Raw genomic sequence first — 19,912 nt, forward strand, 5'->3', positions numbered from 1 at the left:
ATATGTTTTTGCTATGGATTGTGAATTTTTACTTTCAGAGATCATGCAAAGTGTCTTAGCATGCAATACTCTCATCACTCAAAATGTAATTGTTTAAGATCGAAAAAGGAGAGGCACTAGGTACGATTCTGGCAAAGTTCTATATCTCATCTTGAATTTAGTTTATGGTGAATTCACATTTGTTTTATTGAGTTATACACCAGTACACAAATAATTTGTGGAATTTTCTGTAGGTATATTGTATTGCAAGCTAAAAGAAAAGAAAGAAAAAAAGAAGAAGAAGGAAGGAAGGGAAGGAGGCAGGGAGGGAAGAGAAAGAAGAAAGAAAGAAAGAAAGAAAGAAAGAAAGAAAGAAAGAAAGAAAGAAAGAAAGAAAGAAAGAAAGAAAGAAAGAAAGAAAGAAAGAAAGAAAGAAGAAAGGGAATATGCATGCTAGGAGCTGTATTTCCCATACTGGAGAATAATGTGCTAAAGGAAATTGGTGCTGTAGTCATTTATTTAATTCAATTCAAATAAGATGTAACTTTATAGGGCTGCAGAATTTGGTAGCCTGGTTCATAGGTGGAAACCACTTAACTGTCATTTCTGCACATTCTGTTTGACATTTTCAGACTTAAAAAACCCTGTCACTGAAAACTTACAAATGCCACCATATTAGGCATGCACTTTTCCTGTTTTTGGGAAGCAGAATTTAGAAGTTAGTGGAGGAAAAAAAGTGCCTAGGGCTTCCACTAACTCTGCATTTGAAAACCACATCTATACACACACAAATTTTATCCCTGTAGTCCCAATATCTGTGGCTCAACTGTTTAAAATTTCTGTTTTACATTAAGTTTGTGACACACTAAGTGAACATTTATTACTAAAGGTGTTTTAGACCCTGAAGTTGAATCTACAGGTTTTGTCTGTTATTAAGAAGCAGTTTTCCATGTAATCTTTTCAAAGGCAAAAGGTTAAACAAAAATAACATATATTGTAAAATTGAAAGTAAAATGCACAGTACTGATGTGCTCAAAGTCCATGCATTTAAATTCCTTTGTATGATAATTTATGGTGATCATGTCTTCAGACTGCACTATTAGCATACTCACCCCTAACAAGAAGTTCTGCCTCATCTGACACACTGTCTGCTGTGGTCTGTACCCTGCAGCCATATCTCCCAGCATGCATCAGAAGGATGTTCCTGATCATTAAATCTGCAGAGGATGCTTGCTGAAAGAGGGATGAAGTGCCAGTTTAAAATGTTGCAAATCTGCCTACTTCAAGGTGGTTTAAGGAGAACTTTGCACATTCAGTCAAAGGGCCCATTTTTGTCCTTACAATTTATATGACAACAATACAGAAACCAAACATACCCTATTTTAAGGAACACATGGAAGTTGTTTTCAACAATTTCTAATATAGAGTTTGAACATTTATATTGCATATAATGTTTTAGAAGCTACAATATTTAAGAAATATTTAAATATGCACAAACATTAATATATTTAAAAGGATAGGAAAAATAATCAGTGAGCCAAAATTATTGCTTTGATATTTAGAGACAGGTCTATATTGTGGCAAGACATTAGTTTTGAAAGGAATAGAAACTTGTGAAAATTAATTATGAGAAGATAGCAGTCAAAAGATTATGCTGTGTGGCTTTATTGAATGGCTGCTTTTGTGAGTTCACTGTAGGCAACAGAAAGAAAGGGTTTAGGTTACAGATCGCTGATCCCAAAGCCATGCATCTTTACTTAACAAAGATTTATTCCTCCCATAACCACCACCATCAGGGAGTAGAGTCAGCCTGAATCTCTGTTACGTAGTTACAAAACACAAAGGATGTTCAAAACACTTGATTCTTGTTGGGAGCAAGATGATTAGAACATAGTTGAAGAATAACTGCAGTTAAGGAGATCAATAAGTTCCAGGGAGAATATCTTTTAGATGTATCAGTTCATGGGAACTATGATGACCCTACACATTAGAACGACAGGTACAAACCTTTCATTACTTAATTTTGGCTTTCATTCACTCTATCAGGAAAGATAGATTTCTTTTTTGTGTGAACATGCAAAGATCTGGAATTCACAACTCATAAGTATTTTTTTTTTTTTTGGATAACAACATAGCAAAACTCCAATACCCTCTTCAGTTTTCATGTTTCAATAAAAAACAATTGACTGGAATAAGAGTAGAAGCACATAGCTTGAAATGACATTTTTTTTAAAAAAACTCAACACTTCTCTTCAATAGTAGTTGAGCATAGGAAAGAATGTTAAATGCAAGCCACAGAGAAGCACTTCAGATTAGAAATCTTTAATTTTTTTCTGGAATAGGCAAATTACCTGAAAAAAATGGTGCATTTGTCTTTAGAGGGGAGTATCCCACTGATTATTTGAGTTCATTTTATTTTTTTAATCTTATTTTGTTATCTCATTTTATAAATTGGTCTGTATCTTCTTTTGATACAGACTAGTGGGTTACGTAAAAATCATAAAAGTGAGAAGAATTTCTAGAAATTCTTTGGATTCTTTTCATTATCCATAGCAATCATTGAAAGTGTGTGAAGTCATTGGAAGTTTTTACCTCTCAGATTATGTGTCTTTATTTAAATGAAATGCTTAACTGTATACTATGTTTTAAACCATTTCTTTCTGGTATTTCATTTCTGTTTTTTTTTTCTATTCGTCTTATTATAGGAACTTTTAAGGGTATTGAAAGTTTCTCTCATGAAATAAATGTTAAGACATAGTCGGTTTTAGTCATTAATAAAGGAAAGCTTCATGGTGAGAATGCATTAAAATATCATAATAATTATTTCAAGGAATGTGACATTTGTCCAGTGAATGTCCTACACTCCTAATTTCCTTAGGATAAATTGATACTCTTAAATTTCATTTTCTCATCTCTATTGGAATAAGCACTTACTCTTTTCAAATCTGAAAAGGAAATTTATACTTTAAATCTCTTTGGTTTAATATAGGTAAACAAAAGCAAATTGTAGACATTATAAGCCATAATTCAGCTTAAAATCAATATAATTTAATATTGTATAAATAAACTGATATTTTTATGACTTATGTGGCATGGGTACATTTTAGGTGTGAAAATTTCTTTTTCTCCCTGGATTTTGAAATTTTCTTTATAGGGTACTGAAATCAATCGGGAATCAATATGCACACTATAAATCCAGAATGAGCCCTATGTCTAATGGAAAAGCCAAGGAGAGGCCCTGAAAATCAGAGAGGACTTTATTATTTCCATAAATAATAGTTCTGAAAGACTGTGCTTGGTGTTTTTTGCTTTGTTGTTTTTTATTTGTTTGTTTATTTTTCAATATCACAAACTGATTGGTGGTAGTTTAATGGCAGAAAAAGTAATGATTTTACATCAGTTTTCAAACTCACATTGTTGAAAAATTATTGTGTAAAATAACATTCTTGTGATTAAATAATTTATTGTCTTAATATCTGGAACTTTATCTTCTCAAATCACTGATTTCTTTTTGCCCTGGATGAAAGTCCCAAACCTTTGTCCTTTCTGTTGAATTATAGTAAAAGAAAAGCTTAATGGGATTAAGAAGAGTCTTCATTGAAAATCACATAAATGTCTAAGGAATTCAGGAGGATGAAGTATAGATTATCTTTGCTATGCTGTCTTTTACTTGATATCCACAATTAATAGTATGCAATGCTTTATTAACTGTCTGAGGCTCCATCACCATCTATCAGGAATAAAAAGTCTACAACCTATTGCATTTATGTCAATGTCAAGACTGAGGAGTTGAAATTGTCTCATTTTGGACTCATCCCTTCTCTTTTGGATTATATCTGTGTTGTATTTTTACAATTCTAAACAGGGAAGATTAAAAGTGAAATGAATGGATTGTGAACAGTAAACCTAAATTACCCTTTCAGTAGATTTACTGATCTTTCAAGAGAACTAATGAGAAGAATTCATGTGGGAGCCCATTATACTCAATCTCAGCCCACAGTATGTAGTTCCTGACAGAGAACCTCCACAATTTAGTGCACTTCTAATGAAATGGTTACTTACAGCAGATGCTTGCTTTCTTAAGCTTAAACCTCATTTTCACTTTTTCTCTCTCAGGAGTTACTCTGTCTTCTCTTGTTTTCTTTGACACTTGCTTTACATCTTGTCTTTCATGCTTTTTTTTTTTTTTTGGCTTTATGAAGAAATTGTGTTACATGTTACTTCAAATGAACTTCCCCACAACCTGTACACAGCACAAGCATTGTGCACCTAGCATAGTGATTGCCACATAGTGGGAGCTCTACAAGTATTTGCTGAATGTATGAATAAATGAAGCCTCTTTAAGAAAGAGGCTGGTACACTTATGGGTGAGCATAGCCTAATGCATAGACTTGTGGAATTACTATATTGTACACATGAAAATAATGTAACATTTTATGTCAACTATACTTTGATAAAAATGAATAAAGAGGTTGTATTTTCATTTTCTGTAAGGGCAGCAACATGGCTAATTCATTTACATTTCTTGTTCACAGAGTCTCACTAGAGCAGTTGCTAGATTATTATAATTTTTATTTATGACTTTGAAATAATATAGAAAATGTCATCCTTCCACTCAAGTCCAGATCTTTATTGGATTTCACTTTGACTAAATGTCCTGCTCATCCAACATAAGAATATTAGTTAAGACTTCTTAAAAATGGAAACTCATAAAACTTTGCTGTTCAAAGTGTTTGCTGGCTCTTATTGCCTTGAAGATAAAGTCCAGTCTCCTCATTTGAACACAGAAGACTCTTCAAAACATGATGCCACCTCCTATGACAGCAACTTGCGCTTCTACAGCCTTACCTTCATATTTCCACATCCATGGGAATACTTCCCATAATTCTGCCTATTGTTCTGTTGCAGATGCTCTTTCTCCTTTCTTTGCCTGAGAAGATACGTCTGGTTATAGCTCAAATGCCTACTCCTTGGTAAAGCCTTTCTGGACACTGTCTAGGCTTCCTTAATTCTTCCACTGTTTAGTTATGCTTCAATAGCATTTTACTCATGCTCCCAACATCTACTATGGGCAGTCCTAGAGCTGAGCTAGGTGGTGATGTAGCCAACAATCATTAGGTGAGCTAATGAATGCATGGACATTTTGCTTCCTTCCTTCTCAGTGCCTGACATACCTCCTCCATCCCCTTTTTTTATCTTTCAAAGAAATTAGTAAGATAAGTAAGAAAAGACTGGAGAAAGACATAAAGATAGTGGAAAAATATGTAAGGAGTAATATACAGATTTTGGAAAGACTGAGTTGTGTGAATCCCTGCTCTACCGTTTATTAAATTTTTAACTTGGGAAAACTACCCTGTCATGAAGAACTTCTCTCACAGCTGCAATATGATAATGCAGGGATAGCCCATAGCAATGTGTCTGGCACATAGTAAGTGTTTGATAAATGTTATCTGTTTTAACAGGGCACTGTAATTGCATTCTTAGCCAAGACGAATCTTTCTTTAATTGGTATTCACTCCTTCAACAAATGTCTATCAAAGTTTTGCATAGCTGTAGTAAGTTTTCTGATAAGTACTTAGCTTTATTATATATATATATATATATATATATATATATATATATCCCTCTTTCTCTCTTATAAGGAAACTGCTGCACTCAGAATAAGAAGACCTGAATTCTTGCCTTAGTTTAGCAACTTCCTTAGCCCTGAAACTCTGGAAAAGTCACTTTATTGGGATAATAATAACTGCACTGTCTCTCTCATGAGGGAAATCAAGTGAAACAAAGTACACACATGAACTATTGGGAAATGCTTCAAAAGTGTAAAATACTTTTAAAACATTTTTTTTTTCCCCAGCAGTATTTAGCAGAATGCTGTGCACATAGTAAGCATTCTGAGAATGTTTAGGGAATGAATCATCTAAACAACAAGTAACTTGAATTGAGTGTTTTTGTAAATAGTGGACTCAGAAACCTGCTGGAGATGGCAGTTTCTGTGCCGTTATTTAGGGTTCATTCAACTTTTCCCAAGGGGCTCACATAGGGTATTTCCAGCTTCCGCAGCCCTTGCCAGACACACAAACCATTCCCCTCTCCAAAACAAAAGTAACATAGCATATAAATTCTGTGAGATGCAATAAAAAAATCTTTTCTAACTTAAAAAAACTGGGTATCAGTTATGAGACATGGATTATTAGATATGATTGATGTTATTGACATAAAATCTTGAATACTGGAAAGATTTTCCTTGTTCAGTATTTCTTTTTTTCAGAGGATGATTTAAAATATCCTACCATGAAAAGGAAAGTGTATATATATATATATATATATATATATATACATTAGTTTTATTTTTATAACTATTTTTTCTTAAACCTTTATATAATAGGTTTTATATTCATGATGGCATAGGTTTTAATATATTTTTTAAAAAAAAGACATTTACGTGCATGCCTAAATAATTGGCATATTATCTGAAATAGAAAAATTAATTGCTGCCAGTGAAATAATACTGGCCAAAAAACTACTTGACAAAAACATTTATGGCTATAATGGTGAAATACTAAATGGATCCGACTATGCATTGAAAACTAAAAATAGGCAAAAATGGCTTTTACATCCCATTACTAGGACTTTGGTATTCAATTTTCAACACATATACTAATAATGTATTTTTAAGTAAGAAGAAAAATGCAGAAACAGTTTTACTTAGTGACATAGGTTAAGAGGAAGGAGTTGATAACTCTGATGAACTCAGAATACCCAGATATCCAAGCTGGATTATTTAGTATTATAAGCACAAAGTCAAGAATTCATGGGAACAGTCCACTGTCTTGGTTAAAATGAAGATTAGACATTATTAAGCAGCTCAGAGCAAGAATATGCAAGACAAGTTACAATTAAATTTTAGTGTAATAAATTTAAAAATAAAAATGTTAAATCATACTCATTTCCTAGATGACAAACTTTAATATATGAAGAATACTGAATGAATGACAAAATGCCATGTGTGGCATATTAATGTTCCTTCTTTCCCAGGTAGACGTATAGGACTAGGGAATGTGACATTTAACATGTCAGTGGATGCCAGATGTTTGTTCCCAAATGTCTCTTATCTGAAAGTATATGCATTGACTCTCTGTTTTCTAGTGGCATGGTAAATGGGCATTCCTTTATTTAAGATTAACATAAATGACCAAGGCAAAATGGGTCTGCTATAGATTGTGTGTGTAACCCCCCTCCCTCACATATTGAAATCTAAACGCTAATGTGATGGTATTTGGAGGTGAGGTGTTTGGGAGGTAGAGTACAAATTGGAGTAGTGCCTTTACAAAAGAGACCCCAGAGAGTTCTCTTACCCCTTCTAATATGTGAAGATACAGTGAGAAGATGGCCATCTGTCACTAGACACTGAATCTGCCAGGGCCTTGATCTGGGCCTTCCCATACTCCAGAACTGTGAAAAATAAATTTCTGTTGTGTATAAGCCACGCACACTATGATATTCTGTTATAGCAGCCTTGATGGACTGAGACAAGCTCTAAGTGCTTACAGTGTCTTTTCTATACTATTCCAGTGTCTCTAAGTTAAAGGAGACATGAAATAGATGAGGTCACACAAATTATCAGCTTATTCATTCTTGAAGTTACTCTTAGCTCCTTTCTAACTGTTGCTAAAGTTTATTTTACATACCTGCTAATAATATCTGATGTATTCACCTTTTATTATTAATGAAATGATCGCTAATTAATTCAATACTTATTTCTATGGGCTATAAGAAGTTTTGGGTATACATATATAGACTCTGCACGTGATTGTCTAGTTTAATGCAGCTTTAATGGAAAAAAAAAACATGAGAGGAGTGTGTGGAGTAGCTTTTCTCTTTCTGTGTGCTTCATATAGTTTTAACAATCATTCCATGAGCATTGCCTTCTAAATTTAGGTTTTAAATAATAGTAGCTTTCAAACCAGCTCTTTATATCCTCCATGCTATCCCCTATCTTTCTCTCACCCTTACCCATCTGACATGCCATTGCTAGATTTGTCTTTCCCCAAAACTGACTTTATTTACAATCACAAAATCTTCACTGTCTATCTTTACTTATGGCCTACAAGGTGGTCCAACTTCTTAATCAGTATTTAAGGCTGGACTCAGCCTACTTTGTCTCTCACCATAACAGAAAATGTACTCTCTGCACCTTCCCTCAAGTGGTTCCTCAGTGACCCGCCAAAATCTCCAAATGCTGTCTCACATATTAAGGACTTTTTCTTATTTAAAAAAACAAAACAAAACAAAACTTAACTGACTACTATGACTATAATTTGTGGGTCACAGTGTAAAATGAAAATACAGATCCCCTTGTCCAAAAATTATTAAGAATTTCAAAATGATGACAGTGGAGCACTACACCAAGCACAAGGCCTTTCTCAGTGTACCCAACCCTCCAAGCCACACTGATATTGTCTGTGATCTACTGGAACACATATGCACATTATAAGCAATGGTGCTCTTTGGAATAAATACCACAGGAATTGGCATCTTTTCCTAAACTGTATAATGCCTATCTTTCTCTGCCTTAATGTCTGTATCTTTTCTTAAAAGCCCCACTGTGGGGCTTAAACTCATGACCCTGAGAACAAGAGTCACATCCCCTACCCACTGAGCCAGCCAGGCACCCTTGTATCTTCTTTTATATTCTTGATTTGTACTTTTACTCAGTGTAAAAAATAGAAATAGAATAGATTGCATCTTCTTACATTTGTGTTAAAAATAAAGTGATCTAGAAAGATGTTACTAATCAAGACAGAGAAAATGTTTTCCTTTAGAGTGAATTATACTATTGTCTAGTAATGGAATGATCTTACTATCTTTTACCAAGCTTATGCTTCTTAAATTACTTCTCACTGGTGTTACATACAGAACTATGTATCCTGAACTAGTCAGGAAAAATTTTGTTCATCCATGCATTAACATGGCTTTGAATACAGCTAGTAATGGCATGACCACTAGGAAAGCTCCAGAATAATAAAACTTTACAGTAGATACATATTTTATTTTATGAGAACTCATGGCACATGCACAGTTATAAAATTATTCATTCATTCACTTATCAATCATTTGTTAGATTAACTATTTTGTCTAAACAGGAAATTACAAATACTTGGCACCTTTGAAGTTATGCCCTTTTCCTTTACTCATAGAAAATATACCTGAGATTTGACCCAACCTATGCATTCTGCTCAACACAGCTTCAGTTGACTGGAATTTGTACAAGAGACGAAATCTGTCATGTCTGAGCTGCACATGCTACAAGATAAGAGAAAAAGTATGCCTTGGAGAAATGCACAATGCAATGTGTGAGGTAGACAAATAGCTATAATACAATGTTATATGTTAAAGAATTTAGTAGTATAAAAAATCATTGCATAAAATACCTATTTTAGTGTGAGAAGATAATTACCAAATCGTCTTGTTTAACTAGTTCCTATAGCAGTCGAGAAAATTGAGGATTAAGAGGTGTAGGTGGCTTATTCAAGGGCAAGTTAAGTGTGGAGATAGAAGATCCTTGGGTACCAGAATCTCAGTCAAGAGATCTTTCCATTCTACTATTCTGTGTATGAAACTAATCCTTATTATTCTGTTTAAAACTGTAGGTAATTTGATTCGCTAGTACTAATTAAAATTTGGCAAATGTATAAAAATAAAATGGTTTCATTGTGTAGTTACAACCATGAAATTAGAAATTGCTTTTATTAGAAATTACTTTTCTAAATAAGCCACAGAATTATTCTGACAGCTTATGCTTTTCATCAACCATATCTAGACATGAAATGCTACATCTTGCTTTAAAATGCTAGAATCACCTTTTTTTATTTTTTATTTTTTTAAGTTTATTTATTTTTGACAGAGAGAGAGAGAGAGTGAGCATGATTGGGGGTGGGGCAAAGAGAGGGAGACACAGAATTTGAAACAGGCTCCAGGCTCTGAGTTGTCAGCACAAAGCCTGATGCAGGGCTCGAACTCACAGAACACGAGATCATGACCTGAGCCAAAGTCAGATGCTCAACCGACCCAGCCACCCAGGTGCCCCTAGAATCACCTTTCTGATAATACACATGACCCATCACCCTCATTTGTTCATGGTATTATCCACCTTTTCTGACTGTTAATTCAGCATCAAGAGAATCTTATATATATGACCCTCAGCTAACTTTTTTTAAATGAAGCCATTGGCAGTTTGTAATGGCATATCTTTAGTTAAAGGAGAACTGGCCAAACTTGACTTCTTAACCTAAGCATGTAATCTAGATGGATCAACATTTTACTGATACATCAACATTTCTGTTCTCTTTTTCTTAGTCTTGGAATATTTTCAATTTATCTTTTAAGGTTAACAATATTTTGTTATACCATAATATATAGGTTTCCAGAATAAGTTGCATTTTATTCTGCTACTGATTTACACTGCAGCAAAGTCAATATCTACATGCAAGTCTGGCTATGGGAAGAGTGCTCAGGCAGTTATCTGTGGAATTTCTATTTCTTCCCTGAAATCAGCAAAGTCCAGGAATCCAGAATATAATAGCTCTCATCTCACTCATTAGTTAGGACCAGTGTTGATCTGGTATTATTATAAGGTCCTAAAATGTTGGGAATAAGTAAGCCACTCTGTGTTTCACTGATTTTCATACAGAACTTTAGGAATGATTCTGGAATTAGGCCACTTCTTTGCATGTCTTTGTTTTACTTGGGTCACTTAGAATTAAGCAATTTACCACTGTGGTTCTCTGGCATGATGGAGGAGGACAGGGAGGCTAATGCTGAGTCTAGAAGACTAAATGAGAAGAGATCTACCTGCTATAATCTACTTCTTCAGTTTGTCTTCTTTCAGTGTCATTGGTTAATGACCCATTTGTTTATGATCATAACTATTACTCCTTCTGGGGGACTGATTCTTCCCCTGCTTTTTAATCCCCAACCTCTCCCTACAGTACAATATCTGCCAATAATTGGAATGGAGTATTAACGTTCCATATGAATTAAATTTAATATGTTGAGATTCTCTTCACTTCTACCTTAGTTATCCCTTCTCTCTTTCAACAAGACATTGCACTATGAGGTATTTAAAATTTATGCCAAGAGCCAATGGTGAAACATACTCTATTTTATTATGGCTAACCATAACACTATACTGTAGCAAGTCTCTCATAATCTTTTTTATACTACATTTGTTTCTATGCTTTATGATAACACTGCTTGCATATAATGCTGCTCAAAGAACTTATTAGGTCTAGGACTTTGCCTCTTGTTTACTGTGGTAGATTAAAGATGCTCACATAGACTTTTCTACTTGTTCTCTTGAGAATCAAGGTCTAATTTCCTACTCCCTGAATCTAGAGTTACATCAATGACTTTTTGATTAGGAGAATATTGCAGAAATTATGTCTTGGAAATTCTGTGGCTATATCATAAGACTTTCAGCTTCTTCCTAGGCCCCCTGGAACATTTTTTCTGGGAGGAGCCAGCTGTTTAAAAAGTCAGACTCTCCTGATGCTGTAATTCTGTAAAAAGGCCAAGCTATTTATGTGGAGAGACTTCATGGAGAGACAGAAGTACAGATATTCTAAGTTTTAACCATTCTAGCCCAACCACCAGACTTGCAAGCAAAGAAACTATCTTGGGCATTCTAACCCTGGAAGAAATACAACAAAGAACTTGGAGTCCTTCTAACATCCAGATTTGAGACTTATGGCACATAGTAACTACTAAGCCATGCAGGCTATCTTCAGCCACTTGGCTACCCCAGCTGAAGGCTCAGCTATTGTGGAACAGATTCAAGCCATCCTTGGGTTTCAGGCCACCCATCCTTGCTGTTCGTTGTCTGATATCCTCACACACAAAACTGTGAGCAGTGAAAAAGCAGTTGTCATTTTATAACACTAAGCTTAGGTGTGCCTTGTCGTACAGCAGTGAATAACCATAAAATAATTTGGTACCTGGAGGTGGGTGCTGCTGTAACCCAAGCTTAAACATGTGGCATTGGCTTTGGGGTTGTTATACAGAAGCTGAAAAGGCAATGAAGACACTATAAATGAAAGCTGGAAGGATCACAAGGAGACTATTGATAAAGGCTTTATAGGGTTGAGAAACAGTGAGGAAATATTTATTGCATACTGAAGAAAAGATGATCCTTCATATGCAGTGTTGGAAAGTTTGGTAGCACTGTCACCTGAGATATTGTGAACAACACATTATTCACAGTGAACAAACTGAATTTGCTTAAGATTTTTTTAGGAAGAAAATTAAAAGTACCAACAGGTTTCTTTTAGCTGTGTATAATAAGGTGTGTATACAGAAAAACGAGCTGAAAAGAGAGAAGCACTCATTTCTGTAGCAGCATACACAGAAAATCCGAAGGAGCCAGGACTATAGATTCAAAAACAAAACTACTTCTCACTCCACCCTCATCAGGTGGGAAAGGACTAGCAAAGTAAGAAATGGGCTTGGCAAACATCAATCCAGGCTGCTATCAGATAAAGTCTGTCCCTGGGTAAAGATCTCAAGTATGTGTGTATAAGACAGACACCGTGTTTATACCAGAATATTTTCCAGTGACCAGACCTTCAGTCCAAGACATAGAAGAATGAAAGAAACTTACTGAAGGATGGGAAAACATTGAGGAGATTGTAATTGGAGGCTGGAACAAAAGTGCCTGAGTTATGAACAAGCAGAAGAATTAGCAAACCCCTCGCCTATGTTAATGTGGGAGATACAAAGGGTTCAATGAAATTATGGATCTGATTAAGGGTATTTATAGGGAAAATGAGTATTCAAAGTATTGATTGACTGGCTTCTTTTAGTTGTTTGTGATAGTGTATGAGAGAAGTGACTTGAGTTAAAAAAAATAAGATCTTCATTCTTAGAGAGAAGTTAGAGGAAATATTTTCAACCTAGAACTTGCTGGGTTGAAAAATAAACTTATTTCTCACTTCATCTTCTTGAGCTATAAATGAACTTATAACAAGAAAAGGCCTTTGTATCTATTGGATAAATATCACCTAAAGAAATGTTTAGCTATATTTTGATCTTATGAGTATCAACCATAATTGGAATTCATTCTTATAAATAAAGATGACAAATAAAGTGATATTCAGTTTACTAATATACCTAGTGTCTAGCACATAGAAGCCTCTTCACATATATGAAAAAATATGGTTTTCTATGGAATTTGTGGGTTTACAGACATTTTGAAAGAAAACAATGAGCAAGAATAGTGGAAAACTTTTATACCTAACCTTTTTGCAAAAACATAATATTCCAAATGGAATAATTAATTTTATATAAGAATTTCTAAAGATGAATTTGCCAATTTAATATCTAGCTGTTTCAAGTTTTCCTTCACAATTCCAAGTTTTTCAGGTATTCACATTAAATTGTTTTTAATGTTTATTCATTTTTGAGAAACACAGAGAGACAAAGTGTGAGCAGGAGAGGGGCAGAGAGAGAGACACACACACAGAATCTGAAGCAGGCTCCAGGCTCTGAGCTGTCAGCACAGCCCAATGCAGAGCTTGAACCCATGGACTGTGAGACCGTGACCTGAGCTGAAGTTGGACGCTTACCTGACTGAGCTACTCAGGAGCCCCAAGGTATTCACATTTTATTTGCAATATTATTACATATTTTAGCAAGTACAATCTTCAACAAGTTCAACACATATTATTTCAACTATGAGCTTCATGAACAAATACTATTCTTTTCCTAGCCTAATTTGATAGTTACTAATGTTTAGGAACAAGTTTCTGAATGAAAAAGTACTTCACTGTGAAAGAAGTCAGTTTGGGTCACAGCATCCAGTTAAGTGCTGTCTTTCACAGACATGAATATTCTCATCAACATCAAAAATAGAATCTAAGGAATTCAAACACATCAATATCAGAAAAGACTATTCAAACTATTGCTTATATTTTGAGCCACAATAGCAATCTTCCAGTGAATATTAACCAGAAGAATAGTTCCCTTAAAAGAAAAGGTCAAATTGAAAAAAATGTGTCAATCAAAAGCCAACTATGAAAAGTTCAAGGTCAACACTCTCAGTCAAATTCAGCTGACATTTTGAAAGCTAGTCAAGACATTTTATCACAGAAAACTCATTTTTAATAACAAGGCTTTGCAATTTTATCAATGAGAAATCACCAGTTATTTAACATATAAAAATCAGAGTTTATCAAAATCTTTTAAAAATCATCAATATTCTACAACTTCTAACTCTTCCTTAACTATGGAATACAACTTCTGATATTTCAAAGAATATTTACAAGACTCTTCAAGGCTGCACATCTTTGGATTGACAGCAACACCAATAATCATATATGCATATATATTTTGTTCTAAGATTTCCTATTAGTAGGGCTTGAGTTTTCCATTGTGTATGGAATGTGTGTGTGTGTGTGTGTGTGTGTGTGCGCCTGTATGCTGGTTTTACAAAATAAGGCATGCTGATCTCTTACCCAGATAAAAGTACACTGCTCCATTTTCTAAGATTATTGTTGCTTTTAGAGGAAATCTTTATTTAGCTTTAGAAGACATTTTTATCATTTATCATGGTATTATATACATGAATACATTCTTAGCCATAGGGAAGAATTCAGATTTGAGATTACTTTTCCAGTTTGGAAATCCTTTTGCATTAAGAATTTTCCAATTCTAAGGACATCATGAGAGTTTGAAACATCTTCCATTAATTGAATAGGTATGCAATATTTAATAAAGGAAAATGTGATTTTGGAGCTATCAATGTTCCTTCCTGAAAAAATGGTTAGTGCTAATTAAAATTTTTTCAAACGATATCACTGATATTGGATACCATTTCGGGAGAGTGTTTTGGATTTTATTCTTCAAATATAACCTTCAAAAATCATAGAACTTTAAAATTAGAACATTAGAAGTCACCAACTAACATTTTCACTTTGAAGATGAGGACTCAGAGAGGTGACATGACTCATCCAAAGTAATACAACTAAGTGGGGACAAATCTGGGCCCACATCAAAAACTCTTGACACCCTCTCTCAACCTTATCTTGTAATCTTTTGCTATACAATAATGTCACTCAGTAACATGATTTGATATTCTATCATTTCTGGGAAAATACTGGCAGCATCTATTTAAAATAAAAATAATTTTGTTCTTTTTCTCTGCAATCCATTCCTGTATACTCATGCCATAGAAAGGAAATTGTTACTACCCATAGATACAGATGTATAGAGAAGTTTTTGGTAACATTCTTCATAAATCTCTCAAAACAGAAAACAAAGTTAATATTTATTAATAGGGAAATGGCTAAATAAATTGAGGTATAGTCATACCATGGACTCTTATGCATGTATCAAAAAGAATGAATTAGAGATATATCAGATAACATGAAGAATTTTCAACATTTTTAAATAAGAGTAATCAGATGCAGAAAAAGTATTTAAAATGTTTCAATTTTTAAAAAAAATCATAATTTTCCTGTACATATATAATTTGTCTAGGATTACATTAGTGCAGAGGAAATTATAAAGGGACATATATTAGAATATTGACAAGCTTAACTAGGTATGGTAAATGCTGTTATGGGAGGAGAAAAGTAGAGGGGAATTATGCATGTATAATAAAAGTAGTATGTATGATATGATCTCACTGGTGTAACACATGTGTCTATGTATACTTGAAGAGGTGCAAGAAAACATGATTACAAAAATTAATGGTGCTTAAGTTAGTATGATACCAAGGAATATTTATTCTTTTTTTTTCTAGTTTTCAATATGTTCAAATAATCTATATGTATATATGTATACACACATATGTACATGTATAAATCTATCTTCATTTTGGTGAAAAAATGAAAAATAGACTTTGATGTAGAGCTGAAAGATATGAATAGAAGCACCAGCTAAGTGCTTTTCAATGACTGCAGAGTACTATAAACTAATCAGCTTGGGTGGCTAAAATGATCCAGACCTAGCAAGCAGCAATTTCTACACTATGTCCAAGTGAAGAGTACCTTTCTGTTTATAACTGTAGGTGGTCATTTAGAACTTAGTCTCTTTTTTTATGATTCTGCTTCTTTGACTTATTATCTTTTTGAGGCATCTGTTAACAAAGAGTCTTCAAATTTTCTTTTGCTAAATGTCAGAGTGGTCTAGCACTATGGTTGTACGTTAACAGTCTATAGCTGAGTGATACTGGTCTTCGTGTGATATATTACTCTATATATTCTATTAAAGTCTCTTTGTAAAGGTAATATTTTAGTTAATCTTGGGGAAACTGCTTCAGTGTTGTCTTGCTATTATCTGCTCTCCATGCTTCTCAGTCCAGCACAATTGCATAAATGCTGGCAACTGCATTCAAACCTCAAACCTATGTTATTTTACTTTTAACATTAAGAACTATTAGTGGGTAACATTGATGTCAGAGTAAGTGTAAAACTTACAATGCTATATGAGACCCCAATGAATGGTTAAGAACTTCTAAACACATGGAAGATGACATTTTATAACTGCTCTTCAGATCTTCAGATTTGACTAGAGTTTGATGTCACTAGGGTGTTCCTAGTTGGTAGACTTAATCTTTATTGTTGGCTTGGTCAAGTACATTGCACTATGTGTAAGCCACTTAGAAACACTCAGTAGTATGTCTTTAAATTTATCTTGGCTGCACATGGGATTTTTAAGCAGACCTAATGCAACCTATTTTTGAATTACCTTTTGGTATATTAAGCTGTCCAGTTGAGTTGATTTTTTAAGTCCTTTATTTAAGTCCCATATTGAGATTATAATCATGAGTACATAAGAAATTCTTGAAGAATTTCCGAAAGGACTTTGATGGTATCATGGTATTCTTACATATTACCAGCTAAAAAAACTTAATGAAGAGTTAATATTCTGCCGTTATGTTTATGATGGAATCTTTACCTTTGAGTACAAGAATTTCAACAAAACTGCATAATGTGCACTGTACTCATTATAAACTTTGTCAAGTTTTGCATGTCTTAATATACCTTAGTCATCTTTTTTATCTTCTAATATATTTTGGAAGCTCTTAACATATTTTGAATTATCAAGTCTAATATTCACTTGAGGAACACATTCACATCCTACATCTATATTCCTTTATTGTACCTTAAAGCCACAATTATAAGTACAATAATAGTAATCTATATCAGTATATTTCATATGAAACAGAATTATTGAATGTAGAACCTGAAAATGATATGAAGTTGAACTAATTAATTTTTCATCTTTACTATTTTCCTTAAGTGACTCTACTGTTATCACAGCCTTATAGGATAAACTGTTTATTTAATTCTAGATTGTGAACAGTTTTATAAATATTTCCATTCTCTTCAAGAGTTTCAGCTGTAGCAAAATCAGTGGTAACAGAAATTTATACCAACCATTCTTTAATGAGAAACAACTGGAAATGCTGGCTAAAACAGTCTATGAATTTATTTTGGGTATGGAATATTCAGTATGTTCCTTTTTTAGATATATCCACAATCTTTTTCAGCATTCATTAATAAATATACCTGCCTTTGTTCTTGTCAAGATAGAACTAAAACACACAAATCACTAGAACCAATTTTTGGAAGAGACGTTTAACATGGATTATTTTAGGATAAATAAGGTAGCTAATATTACAATTATCTTCAGAATATGCTATTTTCTTGAAATAACAATTAATTCATTTTTTAATTAAACAAGTAAGATTTATCTGTTAATTGCTTTTTTCTAACTGTTGCCAAATTTCTATTAAAAGGCAAAGTGTTAAAATCCCTAATATTTTAAAAAAGAAAACACAAGTCATATAAAATGGAAAAATGACTTTGTATAACCAGATCAAGCACTTTGACTTACTTAACTTAATAAAAAAGACCAAATCAGACAGTGACAACATAGACAGTTAACCTAGTTTGTGTTGGTAGTGACAGCATATGTTGTTTTAGTGTTGTGCAAATGACTATTTTTCCCTTATATAACACCACATGTGTAATTTAGTTTTTAGGTTAGTCTTAAAAATGATACCATAGTTGAAGTTAAGGATCATTTAGCACTGATAATTGACTGTGTGGTAGACTGTTGCAGTGATGGTCCCAAAGTTTTTTTTTTATGTCTTCCTGGAGTCCACCCGTGGGTAACCCCCACCCACACTCACTGCACTTCACAAAGTGACTTGCAATAGTCAATGAGATACTAGCAAACATGGAACAAACAGATGCTTGTAATGTACATGTGCACTGGAGATTGCTATTTTGAAACCTGTAACAATCACGTGGCATAACCTGGGCTGGCCCGCTATAGAGTGAGAAACCACTTAAAGTGGGGACGCCTGGGTGGCTCAGTCGGTTGGGCGTCCGACTTCAGCTCAGGTCATGATATCACAGTTCATGAGTTCGAGCCCCATGTCCGGCTCTGTGCTGACAGCTCAGAGCCCAGAGCTTGCTTCGGATTCTGTGTCTACCTCTCTCTCTGCTCCTTCCCTGCTCACACTTTGTCTCTCTCTCAAAAATAAATAAACATTAAAAAACAATTAAAAAAAAAACAGAGACCTACCATCCTAGGTGCCTCCCTGCCCCTCTCCCCGCCAAACAGCTCTTAGTTGACCTGGTAGTTGACTGCAGATGCATATATAAGCCCAAGTGAGAACAGCAGAAAAGACAGCTCAAATGCCTATCTCAAATTACTGACCCATAGACTTGGGTCATAAATTTTGTGAAATTCTTTTTGCAACAAAAGCTAAGAAAAAAGAAACTGGGACCATAATTGAATGAGACTTTTGTTAATCCTGGGAAGAGGGTTCCAAGTTGAAGAAATGTTAAAAAAAAAAAGAAAATGTGGCCGGAGGATAGTTGGTGGTAGATTACAAAAACGTCTGCAATACCTTGCAGTTCTTCCCAGCAGAAACCTGTTTTCCTACCCTTTGAATCTGGTATGGCCTTAAAATAGAATGTGACAGAAGTGGCATTGAACAAGTTCTGAGCCTAGGCCTATGGGACCACCATGTTTCTGCCCTTGGACCTTGGAACTGTGAGACCTCCATGTGAACAAGTCTGGGCTAGACTGTTGGACAGTAAGAAACATGTGGCTCATTTGCCCCTGTATCCTTAGCCTATAGCCAGCCTGTTAAGCCAGCCCTTAACATTAGTGCTTCAAAGTTGACTGGCAGCTGACTACAGAGGCATGAATGAGTCTTGCTGAGACCATGATCTCCAGCTGAACTCAGCCCAAATTGCCAACCCATAAAATCATGAGCTAAATAAATGATGGTTTGAAGGCACTTAATTTTTGAGTGATTTATTTTGCAGCAAAAACTAACTAATACAAACTATGTTCATTTAATGTTCATCTCTATATATTTAGGATAACTACTCTTTAATTACTTTTCTATAGTTGAATAACTAGGAAACAAAAGTAGATATACAAAAAGAATTCATTGGTATTTAAACTGTGAAATATTCTCTCTCTCTCTCTCTCTCTCTCTCTCTCTCTATATATATATATATATATATGTAATCAACATCTTTATCAACATCTAAAATATAAAAATAAACACACCAATGGATTATTTCAGTCAGAATTTTGGTATGTGACTAAATGTGGCTGGAAACAGCAATCTGGGCAACATCGCCCCTCCTCCCCCGCAAAAACAAGTTAACTAAGAAAAAGTGATCTTTAATGTCTTTTACCTGATTATTCTTAAAGACAAATAGAAACATCTTATTGAAATGCTTGCATCTCTAACATTAGCTAAAGTTGTTTAAACATTGAAGACATTCTAGTAGCCTGTTCAGAATCATTACCTATGTGATGGGCACTGTGAGCAAAGCATGTCAGAGGTCTCTTACTTCAGGAAAGCCAGTCTTTCAGTATTCCTTACTACTTAAATGATAGA

At 34.2% G+C, this 19,912-nt stretch overlaps 1 protein-coding gene across 1 annotated transcript in view; it reads right to left on the minus strand.

The window, feature by feature from the left end:
* The window catches only part of CNTN5 (contactin 5), a 1,390,102-nt gene that overhangs the window by 123,777 nt on the left and 1,246,413 nt on the right, over nucleotides 1-19,912 (minus strand). The window contains exon 16 of the mRNA XM_058687390.1: nucleotides 1,092-1,212. Within this exon, the coding sequence (XP_058543373.1) occupies nucleotides 1,092-1,212 (121 nt within the window). The remainder of the gene's footprint in view (nucleotides 1-1,091; nucleotides 1,213-19,912) is intronic.

The sequence above is a fragment of the Neofelis nebulosa genome, chromosome 10 (genome assembly GCF_028018385.1).
Source record: "Neofelis nebulosa isolate mNeoNeb1 chromosome 10, mNeoNeb1.pri, whole genome shotgun sequence".
Taxonomy (NCBI): Eukaryota; Metazoa; Chordata; class Mammalia; order Carnivora; family Felidae; genus Neofelis; species Neofelis nebulosa.